Source organism: Eumetopias jubatus, unplaced genomic scaffold, assembly GCF_037043125.1.
Source record: "Eumetopias jubatus isolate StellerSeaLion01/CBP00866 unplaced genomic scaffold, mEumJub1_p1.0 scaffold_8, whole genome shotgun sequence".
Taxonomy (NCBI): domain Eukaryota; kingdom Metazoa; phylum Chordata; class Mammalia; order Carnivora; family Otariidae; genus Eumetopias; species Eumetopias jubatus.
In genome coordinates this window covers 1,389,285-1,405,187 of record NW_028274814.1, presented here as the reverse complement: position 1 = coordinate 1,405,187, position 15,903 = coordinate 1,389,285, and the positions used below count along the sequence as shown (strand labels likewise).

General features: G+C 46.9%; 1 protein-coding gene across 1 annotated transcript; it reads right to left on the bottom strand.

Annotated features, from left to right (window-relative positions):
- Nucleotides 1–5,556: 5,556 nt before the first annotated feature.
- Nucleotides 5,557–7,632, bottom strand: FZD8 (frizzled class receptor 8). The gene has a single exon (XM_028120941.2). The coding sequence runs from the start codon at nucleotides 7,630–7,632 to the stop codon at nucleotides 5,557–5,559; it is 2,076 nt and encodes a 691-aa protein (XP_027976742.1).
- Nucleotides 7,633–15,903: the final 8,271 nt, after the last annotated feature.

Genomic DNA, 15,903 nt, shown 5'->3' with positions numbered 1-15,903 from the left:
TTGCCCTGGCAGGAGGCTTCCTTTACTTCCATCCTCCTCTAGGCACCATTTCTCCTTTTCAGATACCACCCAGCCTCTTAGGCCTGCGGTTTAAATCGGCTGCACTAGTCTCCTTTTTGATTTGTTCTCTCACTCCAGAGATTTCCAGGATGCTCTTCTTGGACTCCAGGGGTCCTGAGCTTTTCTTTTCCATTCCCTGCCAGTGGCTCTGCGTTTGCCTTCCTTCCTTGACTGTGCTGGGCTCTCCCTGAAGGCCCCCAGAGCCTGTGCCCAGCAGGGCAGGCATTTTCCACTTCTGGCTCCTCTCCCCACTGTGAGATCTACCAGTTCTATCAGCTCCTTTCTCCAGGTCACTGCTGTTCCTCACTAAGCTGGCAGGCAGACTGTCCTCGGGCCTTTTGTATCAACTAGGAAAATGCTAACTATGCCAATGATTGCATTTCTGTGACCACAGGCAGCACAGAGTAGGTGAGCTGGTCCAAGTCAGCCAGGGGCCTGAGAGGCAAACCTTTCCAAAGCTGTCCTGGCAGCCTCTCAGACTGTGTGTTTGTACGTTCTTGTGTGTAGGTCAGCACCAAATCATGGAGAAATCTTTACTCTGGTCTGATTGTGTAACAAGGTAAGCACAGCCCGGGTAGGTTGATGTTCAGGGTTGGATGCACAGAGTGGTGGTCTTAGGGATTTAGAGACAGCAGGGCAGCCAGGAGAGGCCTATAGAAATAGGAATGGCAAGTAGGGTCAGTGGCTTCTAGGCCCGTGTCCGTTCTTGACTGTATGATCTTTGGCAAGTCCAGACCTCTTTGGGCTCCGGGTTTGGGGGATCTGGTCACAACACAGCTTCAGATTTAGCAACGAAGACCTGAGATTCCATATTTCCATCATACAGCTAGATCTTGCCCCTGCTGCTTGTCTATGGAGTAGCAAGGTTCTCGATCATCCTGAATCTTGGTCTTTAAAATTCCATGATCTTGGTACATGACCTCTAAGGTCTTTAGTTCGTATCTCCTTGACCAGTGCTGCCTCCTTCTCTTCCATCCCTACCAGCCATTCTGATTCTCAGAACAAGGGGGTCTTCAGATGTGGGCCTTGTAAGTCTGCCTCTTCCCTAGATGCACCTTCCACCCTCCACCCCCCTTCAAGGTCTGGTTCTCACACTGCTGTGTATGGAAATCTTCCACCCTCAGGCCTCAGATTTTCCAGAGCAGACACCTCCCCCTTCCTCCCTTTGGCTGACCTTGTTTCCCAGCACAGTTTCTATTCCGGGGGTGTGTTTCCACAAACACCTGGCTAGATAACTGGGGACAGCCTGCATCCCACCCAAACCAATAGCATTTATGTTCAGCATTGAAGGGTGTCCACTGAACTCAGCTATGTGGGAAATTGGAAAGTACTACATTTAAATAAGTAAGCCAACTACATGCCACCTCAAAATATTCTTCGTGCCTCATTCTTTCTCCCATTAAGTTTTGGATCCTCTCCCGTTAGGTGGTGGATCTTTGGTGAATAGCCCATTCTTTAAATAAAAGTTACTCAAAAGATGATTTAAAAAAGATAGACCTTTTGATTTCAATACAGCTTAACTACATTTTTAGCATAGCCTCTATATTGAGGATTTAATTCATTAAGATCTTGTGGGGCTTTAAACTGATGCAGTTTTGGGATCCTTAAGAGGAAGTATTCAAAATTATGAATACAAAATGCTTGCAGGCCCTCTGGGTGGGTTCTGTGTGGGGTACGAGGCCAGCAGTGTGGGGGCTCACTATTTTTGAATGAATTGAACGAAGGAACCTGCCCCTCCTCCCAGTTCTGGAACTTTGGGTACCACGAGGTGGCAGTATGGTATCACACGTGGGAAAGAAGAGGGCTACACGTGATTTGCAGAATCTTAACAATGTTTGCACCTATACTTTCAATTACATCCTGTACTCTGCAACTGCTTGAGTCTCTTTGTATAATTTTTGTTTTGGCGAGACAATCTGATTTCCTTCCCCACAACTTTCAAGGATTACAGGAACCTGCAACACCATCAGTGTAGATTAAGAAACTATAATGGTGACGTCTTTTGCACCTTAAACTTTCTTACATGGTTTCCACCCCCCCCTTTGTTTTATGGTACTTTCAAATTGCATTTATTTTAAAGCAAAAAGAAAGTGTTTCACATAGCTTTTCCCACAAGTAATTGTAATGAGCTTTGGCTTTACTAATGGATTTAACCATATTAGACTTTATTCATATTGATCTTCTAGTCACACAGTAACCATATCCCCTCCCCAGTCCCCTACCTTCCATGTTTGACAAAATTTAAAAAAAACTAACACTTGTTCCATATAGTTAATTAAGAACACACCTGTATAGCACAAAGGGGGGTATTCAGGCAAGGGACCTGTCATTTGTCTAATGCAAATTGCCAAACTGAGACTCTTCTTCCATTTTTCCACACCCAAAATCAATTTTGCATCTATCTACCATTTGGATATTGGTAAATTTGCAACTAAAGTTTTAGTCTTAAAGGCAAAGAACCAGCACTCGTGTTTTAGTATCAGTCTCTAAAATCAGTTTTTACTGATTACAGAGGCAGGTCTTCTTACTAAGAGTTGTGCTTAGAATAGTAGGGATTTTTGCTTGTTTAATAAGCCTGTTTATATTGAGCACATTTATAGCCATCTTGTAAAAGCTATCAAATATGACTTTTTACAAGGATATATTGAAAGATTAATAATGGAAAAAAAGCTTCCAAGTTGGACATTTCCCACCATATCACGGAGTTGAAAATGTGTCAATAATGAGAATACTGCCACATTAGAAAACCAATATGCTAAGTAGTGGCTTTTAGCTCTCTGGTAAAGAGTATGGAAAGTGCCCTCTCACTTACACTTTATAACTGAAAATATAAAGTTTGTGGTTTATGTACACTACAGTACATGAGTGTCACCACCTGGGTTAGATGCAGGCCACTTATTGGTACCTATGTCACAAAATAGTTAATTCTTTAATAAAACTGCTGGGAGGTGAAGATTTTACAATGCCTCTGACCTTAAGAAATATAATCAGCATGATAGCTAACGTAGGTGTTCTTATTGCATATCTAATTTAAAAAATCCAATTAATGCCAAGAATGACTCTGGAAAGGATTTGCAAAATGTTTCTACCAAGAAACTCTTAAAAGCCTCTCAGGCGAGCAAGATCAGCCAAGGAAGTAGTTTCCATTCTATTAATTAAAAATTTTTTTTCTTAACCAATAAATATTCCTATTAGGAAAAGAGAACAAACATTTTAGCAGGATGCAGAGAACATGTCCCTTCCCACCCTGCAATGTTTGATGCCCCCCATCATTAGCAGCGTAGCTGCCCATTTCTTATCTTGATTGACAGGTTAATAAGGGACCTGGGGCTATCTTTTCAGTATGAACACACAACCTTACCAATTACTTTTAAATTATTGCTAATCTGTCAGAAAATAACAAGCATGGGGAATAAAAATATCTGAAAAACTGAAATGTCTGAAGAAGCTTTTACTTCCGGTGCTTTAAAAGGTTCAGTTCAGAAAACTTGCCAGAATTTAGTCAATAGAATTTAGGCAGAGGTTTTTTTTTTTTCTTTCTTTCTTTTTTTTTTTTTTAAGAAAAACTTGTAGTTTATAATAGTTCATTGGTTCAATTAGGGGCGAAAAAGAAGGGAGTTTTGTAATGCAATTGTCCAGCAAAGGAAAACGCTTTAAATTGGGGGATTATGTGCACAGACCACCTGTAGGGCATTCAGAGCCCTTTTCTATAATGCTTCAACCCATGCCTAGCTGCCTGCAGGCTGGCTAACAATGCCGGGAAAAGCTGTTTAAAAGGCTGAGCGCACTTGTGCCTCTGGTCTTCACTAACTGTTACAAGTCTTCCTCTCCCTCGCTCTCTCTCCTTTTTAAAGTAAAAGTCCCACATCCCTTTAATGGAAGAACTTTAAGGCTCCGCGGTGGCCAATTGGTCTGCACCAAGAGGAGCCGGGCAGCAGGGAAAGAAACTTCAGACTATACAGCACATTTGGAGAGGAGAAAAGATCAAAGTTTTTCAAACTCAAAAGACCAAGTTCCCTACAGATTAACCCTATTCATTTAGCTCCTCTTAAAGGAATGATGTGCTGGGCCACTGGGCAGACAGGTAAAAAGTTCAACAATTGCCAAAGCATTCTTCTGCTAATTCAACAGCCTTCTGCTCAAATAAATTAGCTTAGTCTTGACAGAGGAACAATAGCTTTTTCTCTAGGAAAAGCAGCACATTTGATATACACAAGCCTGGAAGGTTATTAAGATGTTAACCCGTTAGTCTAATCCATTAAAGAGTGCCTGCTCCACTACCAGATAGTCAAGTGACTTATACTGTAAAGTGTGATCTATGGTTTAAAACATTAACCTCTACACTTCAGCAGTGTGTTCAGTCCCTGAAAACCCAGGTGCTTTCAAAATCAGGGACACCGAGAAATAAATGTGGGGTTTTGAAGCCTTTAGTGATATTGTACAAGATAAATAACAAGGCCTGAGTGCAATTGTTGCCTTGCAAAAGTTCCATTTACACACACTAAGGTGAGTGTTGTTATCCATGGATGAGAAAAGGGCTACCATGAAAAACACCATCTTTTGGGAAGGTGCAAAAACTCAATTTTGATTTCAGTTCAACAAGGATATTTACTTTGCTAACAACTTAAGAACTAGAGTTTAACAGGTCATTTTCTCCAGCCTAAGGTCAGTGTACAGAATGAGAAACCAGAAAATGTCCATTTTCAACACGTCCTTAGCAAGCACTTTAAAGGTAACAGCGTAGAAGAGGCAGGGGGAAAGGGCGATGCTTAAATCATTTATCAAAAGTCATTTTATTGACAAAATAGAATACTTATATTTGTTCTTACAGGGGTGGCCTCTAAACTTTTTACAAAAAATGTACAGACTGTATATCTTTGGATATGTACATATTTTACACATTTTTACAATTTAACAAATAATTATATAAATACATCCTCTAATGTAAGAAACCCGTATTTACTTGGGGTGTATAATTAAGACATTATTTGTTTGTTTATTTAAGGCATTTGCCTGGTCATTAAGAATACCCAAACCGTGCAATTCCATTAGGTCGCGGTCATCCCTCCTCTAGGGTATGTTAGGATTAAGAGTTTACGTAGGAGAGTCGAGGGAGAAAAATAGGTCCCTCAGGTGAAATCTGTAGATCTGGCTTCAAGCTCAGCAAACGGCAACCAGCGAGGGCTCCAAACCTGGCGTTCTGAAACGCAGCAGAGTCCACCCTCCTCTGCCAACAGAGATTAACGCCTGGCGGGAGGAGCTCCCCGCATATCAATGGAGGAAAGGGGGCTGGGTCTGGGAGCCTTCAATGCCAGGTACTTTGTTCTAAGCGAGTCATTTAAGTCCCAGCTAATGGATACCATTAAGAGTTCATTATCATGCTAATAGCAATCAACACGGTGAAGGGGTGGGAACCTCAGCCCGTCGAGTGTCCCTTCGCCGCACTTGTTTCCTCGCCCCCCTCCCCATTCCTTCCGGGTGCCCCCTCCCCTCCACTCAGACCTGGGACAATGGCATCTGCTTTGGATAAGACACGGAGCTGGCCGTGCCAGATCGCCACGTCAGGCCGGTGCTGACGTCGCTGTAGAGGGATCCCGCCCCACAGCCCGGGCCCCCGCCCCCACCGGACCCCACGCCCCCGCCCCCCCCGGGTCCCCCGGCGCCCCCAGCTGCCGCGGCGCCCGCGCCCCCCGTGGCGCCCTTGCTGGCCCAGCAGCAGCGGGTGCACAGAGCACGCCACGACTCGAGCGTCTTGCCGGACCAGACCCACACGCCCGAGGTGATGCCCACCACGAGGCACATGAAGTACTTGAGCATGAAGACGGCGTAGTCGGGCCGGCGCGCCTGGTCTGGCTGCAGGTCCCGTAGGCACGGGCAGTTGTGCGTGGCCTCCCAGCGCGGGCGGTTGTGCTGCTCATAGAAGAGGCAGGCGACCACGACGGCGGCGGGCACGGTGTAGAGAACGGTGAAGAGACCCAGGCGGATCATGAGCTTCTCCAGTTTGTGCGTCTTGGTGGGGCCGCCCTGCTGCTTGATAACTGAGCGGATGCGGAAGAGCGACACGAAGCCGGCTAGCAAGAACATGGTGCCAATGAAGAGGTAGATGACGAGCGGCGCCAGCACGAAGCCGCGCAGGTTGTCGAGGCTCTGGTTGCCCACGTAGCAAATGCCAGCCACCGGGTCGCCGTCCACGGAGCTGAGCGCCAGCACGGCGATAGACTTGACGCTGGGCACGAGCCACGCGGCCAGGTGGAAGTACTGCGAGTAGCCGGCGATGGCCTCGTTGCCCCATTTCATGCCCGCCGCCAGGAACCACGTGAGCGACAGGATCACCCACCAGATGGAGCTGGCCATGCCGAAGAAGTAGACGAGCAGGAAGACCACGGTGCACAGCGCGGGGCCAGTGGTCTCGTACCGCACGTGCTGCTCCACAGCGCCCAGCTCCTCATACTCGCCGCGCCCGCCCGGGCCGCCTGCTCCCGCGCCAGCCGCGCCCGCGCCCGCCGCCGCCGCCGCGCCACTCGCGCCTGCCGTGCTGCCGGCGCCCGGCGCGCCGCCGCTGCACGCCACCTTCTCGTGACCCGCCACCAGGCGTACCAGGTAGCCGACTGACACGAAGAGGTAGCAGGCCGAAAGAAAGATAATGGGCCGCTCGGGATACTTGAAGCGCTCCATGTCGATGAGGAAGGTGGAGACGGTGGCGAAGGTAGATACGAAGCACAGCACAGACCACAGGCCGATCCAGAAGACGGTGAAGGCGCGTTCGTCCTGGCTGAAAAAGGGGTTGTGGCAGGGGAGCGCGCAGTTGGCGATCTGTCCGGTCTTGACGCGGTTGTAGAGCGGGTGCCGCTCGCTGGACACGCTCACCATGGGCGCGCGGCACTGGCAGCCCGGCTCGCAGGGCGCTGAGCCGCCGCCAGGGGGCCGCGCCTTCCCGCCGCCGCCGCCGCGCGTGGGGGGCGCCGCTGCGTCCCCGCCGCCACCGCCCCTGCCGCGGGACGGGGGCCTGGCCCCCGGCGGGCGGCCGTGGCCGCTGCCAGAGGGCGGCTGCTCACCCGGAGGCGGCGGCGGCAGGCGGCGCGGCGGACTGGGTGCGGCTGTGGTGAGGTCCGTGCGGTTGTAGTCCATGCACAGCGTGTCGGGGTTGCCCTGCTCCGGCAGCCGGTCGCAGCGCATGCGGTCCGGCCAGGCGAAGCCGTACTGGCGCATGAGGGGTGCGCAGCCGGCCTTGGCGCGCTCGCACACCGAGCGGCAAGGAGGCAGGGGCTTCTTGTAGTCCTCCAGGCAGATGGGCGTGTACATGCTGCACAGGAAGAACTTGAGGTCCGGCGAGCACTGGATCTCTACCAGCGGCCAGAATTGGTGCACCTCCAGGCCCGCCTCGTCCTGCGTGTCGTGGTTGAACTGGTTGGGCATGTACGTGTAGTTGTAGCCGATGCCCTTGCAAAGCGGCACGGTAATCTCTTGGCACGCCAGCTCCTTGGCCGAGGCAGCCGCCGCGCCGCTCGAGCGCTGCAATAGCGCCAAGGCGGCCAGCAACGAGGTCACTTCCAACAGGTAACCCCACTCCATGCTGCGCGCCTCGGCCCCGCGCCCTCGCCCTCCAGGCGGCGCGCGGAGGGGCGCGGGGGGGTTCGGCGAGGGAGCCGGATAAGGGGAAAGCGGGTGCCCTTTTGGTCTCTCTCCTGCCTCTCCCGGAAAGGGGGTCTGCAGATAACCTAGTCCCTTCTCGGGACGCGTCCACACAGTGGGGTCCGAAGCCTGGGCAGCGGCGGTGAGGGTTCTGCAGGCGTGCACCACAGTCCCCGAGAGTCTGCCCTGCTGACTCCCGGTCGAACTCAGCCCTCTCGCAGCACAGTGGATGGTCCCCGGCTCATCGTCCCTCTCTCGCTCGCTTTCTCTCCCGCGCGCCCGGCCACTTGTCCACGCGGCGCCGGCGACGGTGCGGTGACTTTGCCGGGCACAGAGGGCGGCGGCACAGCAAGTTTCCTTTCGGGCCGCGGTGCGCAGTCAAGATGGCTGGGCAGGCCGCTCCCCGCGCCGGGTCAGCCCCTGCAGCCCCCTTTCTGTCCCCGTGGACTCATGCTCCCCCCCAAAGCTGCGCAGCTCTGCCGCGGGAGTTCGGGACCCGCCTCCGCAGAGGCCGCCGCCCTCTTTCCCCGGCGTCGGTCCGTCTGTCCACCGCCGGGACTGACAGACTCCGCCTCCGGTAAAAGTCCGCTCCGCTCTCCGGCCGGCAATCGGGCGAGGTGTAGGCAGACCCCTTCTTGCTAGACACAGAGAACCAGATCCAGACCAAGAAGGCGGAGTAGACACCTGAGCGGCGCGGCCCGCGCCCAGCCGCCGCCGCCGCCGCCGCCGCCTCCTCCTTCTCCTCCTCCTCCTCCTCCTTTTCCTCCTCCTCCTCCTCCTCCTCCTCCTCCTCCTCCTCCTCCTCCTCGGCGGGAGCAGCGCCCTTCACCCAACTTCCCGGCTCCGGCCCCGGCCCCGCTCGCACCGCCCGGCCGGCTCATGAATATTTATATAGCGCGGACTCGGTCTCCGCCCTCGGCCGGGCGCACCAATCACCGGGTGACGGGGCGGAGTCTATGCGCTCCCAAGACTCAGCCTTCCTTAAGGCGGTCCGGAGTGTCCCCACGGCATGCGCGCTTTCTGCGGCTGGAGAGTTTTGGTAACCTTGGGATTGACCGCAGAGAGCGAGGTTTTGCCACGATTGTTGCCACATAGCTCAGTGCGTTTGAGTTCTCGATTCCCTTCTCCCGAGTCTGCTTTTGGGGACCGGGATGGGGGTTTTATGCATGCGCGTGCTTTTCCAGGCTCGTTCAAACAAGTCACGTCGCTGCCTACTAATGCCCCCGAATATGGGTGACCCCACGCCCCTCCGTAAGCTGGGTCGGTGGGGAACCTACGTGCACGCGAGTGCGCGGGAGCCTGACTGGGGTCAGTCTCTGCGGGAGAACCGGGAAGGGGTGCTCTTCTTGGGGTTCTTAGAATGATGCTGTTTGAGGCTTGGAAATGTGGGAGGAGTGGAAGGACGGCAGTTCATTCTGTATGGTGGGGCTGTACGTGGGTGGGGGGGACGCCCCAGGAGGTGTACGGGAGCACAGCCGCCCTTACCCCAGGTGTGCGAGAGGCGCCCAGGCACAAGGGCGGGAGCAGTATTCTCCTCTCCCCTCCGCTGAGTGGTCAGGGGAGCCTCAGTTTCCTTACCTGAAGAGTGGGGTAATCGTACGGATTTCAAAGGGGGTTCCGATAGGTGGGATAAAGTATGTAAAGCATCTAGGACACAGTGCTTCTTTATGAAAAAAAAAATTTCCTTTCAGAAAGAAAGAAAGAAAAAAGAAAGGGAAAGAAAGAAAGGAAAGAGAAGAAAGAGGGAGAAAGAAAGGAAAGAAGAAGAAAAAAGAAAGAAAGAAAAAAAGAAAGAAAAAGAAAGAACTTATAAGTAGGGCAGACTGCGGCTGGATTCTCTCTCTTCGCCTCGTACTTTTGGAACAAATACATGTCTCTCCAAAGTTCACGTTTTTTCCAGAGCCTCCTTTTCTACCGTGGGAGGCGGTGCTGAGTCCTGGCGCTGACGCACCGACACGTATCAGTGATCCGCCAGGAGCGGAGCAGGACCTGAGCTGCTTTTAGCAGCCACTTGGGACACCGCCAAGGAGTACTTGCCCCCGCCAGCTCCGCAACTACCTTAAGATGGGGAGGGGAGGCGGAGGCCCGAGGGACCGGCAGCCTGGCAGGTTCATTTACGCTTGTTAGGACGTCCCAGGGGGTTGTCTTTCTCCTAGAATGGAGTGTTTATTTTTTAATTGATGTGCTGTTTCATTTAGCGCTTGTATGGAACTCATGCTGTGGTTGTAATTACTGTAATCTCGGGAACAAGCATTTCAGTTAGCCAGGAGGGTGGCAAAATACGTTCTCTCTCTCTGTCTGTGTCCCTCCCCCTTCTCTCGCTTTCTGTTTCAAGATTTTTGTCAGGTTTCATAGCAGGAACGAGTAGGGCTAGAGAACCAAAGTTGTTGAGGGTGTGGGAACAGAGAAGAACTATTAAGGGTACATTTGAGGACAGTTCAGTTTTTTGGGGGGATGGTGGTGGTAGTTGGTGGTTATCTTTATAAAAACAACTCTTGTCATGGAACAAATATAATTAGCAGCATTTGTATATTGCTTGAGCTAATGGAATCTGTGGCTTCCTCCTGTTTTCTCTAGCTTAGTTCAGCAACCTCATTATGCACCATATTCTAAATAGGCAGAACACCCCCCCAGCCCCAGCTCCCCCCACCCCCCAGCCCCAGCCCCCCCTATCCCCCCCACTCCCCACCCCTTCCCTCCCCGCCTCCGGGTTTTGACAAATTCTGTATTTAGGCCAAGAATTCTAGGCATATTCATCAAGCTGTATATCTTTTTCTTTTTTTCCTTTTAATTGAAATCTAGTTAGAACCTCTTTATACTGAAAAACAACACTTCCTTCCCACTTTTGTTTTGGAAAAGCTAAACTCTATAGGCATCAAATTCAAAGGCTTGAGAAATACTGTATTAGCTAATTCAGCAGAAAATGGTTGCTATTCAAAAATGCAAAGACTTGACCTTTAGTTGGTCTCTTTTATGGATTCCTTTCCTGTCTCTTCCTATTCGAAATTCCCTTTTATGGTGTGCTGAATGTAGAAAGTCACCTATCTCTTTTGTTGGTACCTTGTTCACAGAGGGCCCTTCTCCAGGACATCCAGCTGCCGGGCAACAACAGGTAATTGCTGGAGTCCTGAGAGCAGTGTGTAGGCAGTCCCCTTAGTAAGGACCTGCCTGGGCACTATGTTGTCCAGACCACAGATGGGAGGGGCTAGTTTCCAAAAACAACACAGGTGGTGAAAAGTTCTACTGCTTTTCTTCAGCAGGAAAACGTCAAATAGTGAAGTTTAGAATTACACTATATAAATTTACTAGAATTAGGTAAAAACAAACTGACATTTGAAAATTGAGGCTGAAAATAGTTGATTTTGGCTTTTAATCGGCATTTAAACTTTTTTTCTTTTTTCTTTTGAGACAAGATGAAAGCTTTGATGATGTGGAATGTGGAAATTTTTGGTAAGTATATTAAGCTTCCAGGAGAAAATAAGCAGACAAAAGTTCAGAGCTTTCAGAAATCATGGTACAATCTTTTGGGGGAGATCTTACTGATTTGTGAGGTTGAAACTATTTACATAAAAATCATTAAAATTTACTTTTAATTGAGAGGATATAAGAATAGCATTTAAAATTTACTGTTAAATGGCTACTTGACAATCTTTGAAAACAGAAGAGACTTTATTGGTGTATAAAAAGCTAATTAGTATATACAAAGCAATGACAGTTAGCTAAAAGACACCAGAATCATTTATCAACATTGCTGGCTAAATAACGATCTTTTTTTCTCTTGTATGTAAAGCAGCTGTTTTTTTAAGGGAGGGGAGATAGTTTTAGTAGTGACATAAATAATGTAGGAAACTTTCTAGAGGGATTTCTGAACAGATGTCTTGTTACTGAATAGCCTACAAGCATAATAATATATACAGTTGAGGCAGGAATCTAACTCATAGGAGGGAATATTTCATAAAACATTGGATACCAAATTAGATAGGAGATTATCAATATAGTATATGTCTCGACTGTAAGAAACTTTGGGGGAAATTATGTTCCAGTGGATTATAGTTTAAAAATCCAATATAAAAATCTTGATACCAGTGTGGGCCCATGTACCAACATTGATAAAATGATTCATTCAAGATTAAATGGAGAACGCTTTAGTAACTAATGAAAATTCTTAGACATTATATAAAACAACAATTGTTTCTTCTAAAAGCTTATTTTCTTTCAGGTAAACAACCAAGTATTAAATCATTGGAGAACATAAAACTTGATAGGGTAATATTGGGGTTTCTTGGTGTTTTAAAAATCTTTCCAAAAATTATGTTTTGAATCACCCACTACATGGATGGAAGAGAAGGTAGGGGTCAGTTAGTCCTGCTTTAATTTCTATTAGAATTAAAATGGGTGAGATTATTTTTATATTCTTCCATATTAACATTAAACTCTATTAACCACCATCCTCTTCTGTTTTCTCTACCACTAGGGAAAGGATGCTGTCAGAAGGAAGTATCTTTGCTGCATCTACTGTAAGAATGCCCCGTTATGAATGCATGGAGATGACTGAGCCAAGTGTACACTACAGACCAGGAGTGAGATTCTCACTTTACATGCAGCCGCCGTTTTGAAAAAAATGACAATTGCACTGCCATTATTTCATTTTATAATTCTTCTAAAATGTGTTTTAAAAATCAATAATTATTATTTTTTCCTCATTCATGTTGGAATATTGGCCAGATACCGAAACTCTTGATGCCATAGGGTGCATTGTGCTTTAGTTTGGGAACTTTCAGGGCAATGGGCCACTAAGTAAAACTGGCTTAGTTAAGGACACTTAATTAATACCATATGTCAATAAATCTGGAAGCAGGAAGTTCCACCATTATGACTCAGTGTTAGGCCCACACATAGGCTTCTAGGCCCTTGGCTTCCCCTTTGGTTACATGGGGCCTCCCATTATCACATGTCATAGGACCGCAGCAGAGACAAGAAGGGTGGCAGAACCTGGCCCTGTGCAGCTGTACTATTAGAAAAGAAAACCGTTCCTTGAAGATCTTCCCCTCAGGTTACAGTATTGGAACCCATCATACCACTCTTAGCTGCAAGGGAGGCTGGGAGAGTGAGGATCTGGTGGGTGGCTGGTGACAGGTGGGCTCTAGTGGCAGGGAAGTCAAGGAAGTGAGAATGGCTACTGAGCAGATAAACCACAGTCAGCCGCACATTACTGGTTAAAATTAACTTTCAAGCAATATCATTTAACAACATGCCTTGTCTTCCAGAGTATTTTGTTCAGGCTATTAAGTATGATCTAGATCCAAGAAAACCTTGATATCTACATTTTTTTTTCCTTTTGAAATTCACACAATACAATTCTCTGTACGATTGGTGTGAAATAAATGTTAAACAGTTTACTACTTGTTTTATTTATAATGTGTATACTCTGGGTAATATAACTGCTTAGTTCCTTTTTGTTAAGCCCCTCCCTTCCCTTTTGAAGACTTCATTAAAAACAATGACACAATTCTGGAATTTTAGATTTTTTTTCTTTTAAGTCTTATACCATGTAATTAAAAAAAATAGATAGTAAAGTATACTGTAGGAGAAACTACTGAATCCCATCTCTGAAGGGCTCATGTAAGTCAAAGAATATATTAAAAAATGTCAGTGTATAAGAGTTTACTTCTGGTAACGATGATCCATTTAAAATGATGGTCTTCTACATTAGTAATACAATAATAACTATAAGGGCACTAAGGGCATGGAGGTGATGGGATGACAGTAGCATTTCTTTCTGTTTTGTTTATCTTTGACCAGGTTCAGGTAATCAGATGTAATTTTTATTCGAGAGGTGATAGCACTTGGTTTTTTGTCTGGTGTGAGTCTCACATGCTGTCTCAGAAGCAAATGTATAGGATTAACCGTATAGTTTATAATAAATATAATTCATAGTATAATAATTTATAAAGACAGCATAAGAAAAAAAGGATGCATTAGTAGGTGGAATTTATTGAAATCATATCACTTTAATATGAACTCCTGGTATGCTTTCTCAAAACACAATCCAGTAGGGTTTGGTTTGAAAAATCCTACTTTAGGGCATCTGGGTGGCTCAGTTGGTTAAGTGTCTGCCTTCAGCTCAGGTCATGATCCCAGGGTCCTGGGATCGAGTCCTGCATTGGGCTCCTCGCTCAGTGGGGAGCCTGCTTCTCCCTCTCCCTTTGCCTGCTGCTCCCCCTGCTTGTGCTCTCTCTCTCTGACAAATAAATAAAATCTTTAAAAAAAGTAGAACTCTGATGGCTCTAGCCTTATCTGTCCTTGGCATAATGTCCAGGTCTGCCCTAGGCTAATACCACCCCTGTGGTATTACATAGTGATATGCCAAACTATTTGAACCTTTGTTTTTACTGGTTATAGGTAAAGTATAAGTTAGCTAAAGAGATTGTGTGCAGTGATGGAGAGAAGACATGGTTTGGAACAGGCAGTCCTGGGGGGAATTCCAGCTCAGTTATTTGCTACCCATGGAGACAGGTAACCTATAGCCTCTCTGAGCTTTACTTCTTCATGCTTAAAGTATGTAATGACAAATATGAGTCCCCCCATTGGTTGTGAGAGTTAGATGAGGTAAAAGCTACAGGCACCAAGCAGAATGTCTAGACTTTAATACATGAATTGAGCTTTATAAGAGTTTACTCTTAATGCACAGAGTGATAGGAAAGGTATCTTTGACCACAGAAATTGCCACAGGATGAAGTTATCCTGAACTTACCCTTAAAACATTTTTTTTTTTAGTGGTAGGAAGATCTCTTCTACCTCTCATTCATAAATTCAATAAATATTTAGTACCGATTGTTCTGGTTACTATTAATGTGTAACAGTGATCCCAAATCTTGGTGGACTAAAACAACCTTTTTTTGTGCTCACAATTTTAAGGGTCAGGAATTTAGGAGGGGCTTGCCGATCTTGCTTGGCATTTCTCTTGTAGTTGCAATCAGATATCTGTAGGATTGCAGTCATCTGCAGATTTGGCAGGGTTAAATGACAAGCTGGCTGACTCATGCAGCTACCAGTTGATGTAAAAGCCAGCTCAGATTTAAGGGCAGGGGTATGGACTTTCCTCAAAGTGGAATGAATTTGGGGGACCATATTTTAAAATGGCCACACCAACTAATGGTCCTATGTTAAATGTTAAGGCTATAAAGATAGATGAAACATTGTATTAGAGTTCTCTAGAGAAACCAAACCAATGGGGTATATATGATTTATTATAAGGAATTGGTTCATGTGATTATGGAGGCTGGGAAGCCCCCAATCCACCATCTACAAGCTGGAGATTCAGGAAGGCCAGTCGTGTAGTTCAGTCCAACTCTGAATGCCTGAGAACCAAGGGAGCCGATGGTATAATTTCCAGTCTCAGGGGAGGAGAAGACTGATGTCTCAGGTCAAACACACAGAAAAGGGGTGAATTCTCCCTTCCTTTGACTTTTGGTGTATTCAAGCCGTCAATGGATGGATGATGACCACTCACACTGGGGACGGCAATATACTTTAGAGTCCACTGATTTGAATGTTAATTTCATCCAGAAAAAACCCTCACAGACACACCCAGAAATAATGTTTAGCCAAATATCTGGATACCCTGTAATCTAGTCAAGTTGACACATAACATTAACCATCACAGATACTATTTCTTTTGTAGGGAACTCACATGGGACAGCAACAGATACACAACTACAAGCCATTTGATAGAAGTATTTACAAAATACACAGAAATAATATTAGGGAAAAACAAAATGTGCTGAAAAAAGCTGGGAGAGGCCCTCACAGAGATTTTGAAGAATGATCACTGAGTTTGCTAATTTGAGGAGAGGCCTAATTTTCTAAGCATGTGACAAAGCATTTATAAATCTGGAAGATGAATTGCCTTTGCATTTGTTACATTTGTTCATGTAACAGCAAGAACATTCCTTGAACAGAAACATTTTTATTTGCATTTAATCAGTTGATATAATTTGCATCTTTGGCAGGTTCCATTTGGATAGACAGAGTTCAGCATCTGTTACTGTATTTTCAGCTTTCAATAAGAGGATGCTAGCTGAAAGTGGCCCAGAGGACACATTTTCTCACATCACCTGGGATCAGGGGGTGGGATGGCTGCAAAGTTGGTTAATTCTGTGAATCTATGACACTATTGAGACCAGGTCCTTTCTAGTTATTTCTTTATTA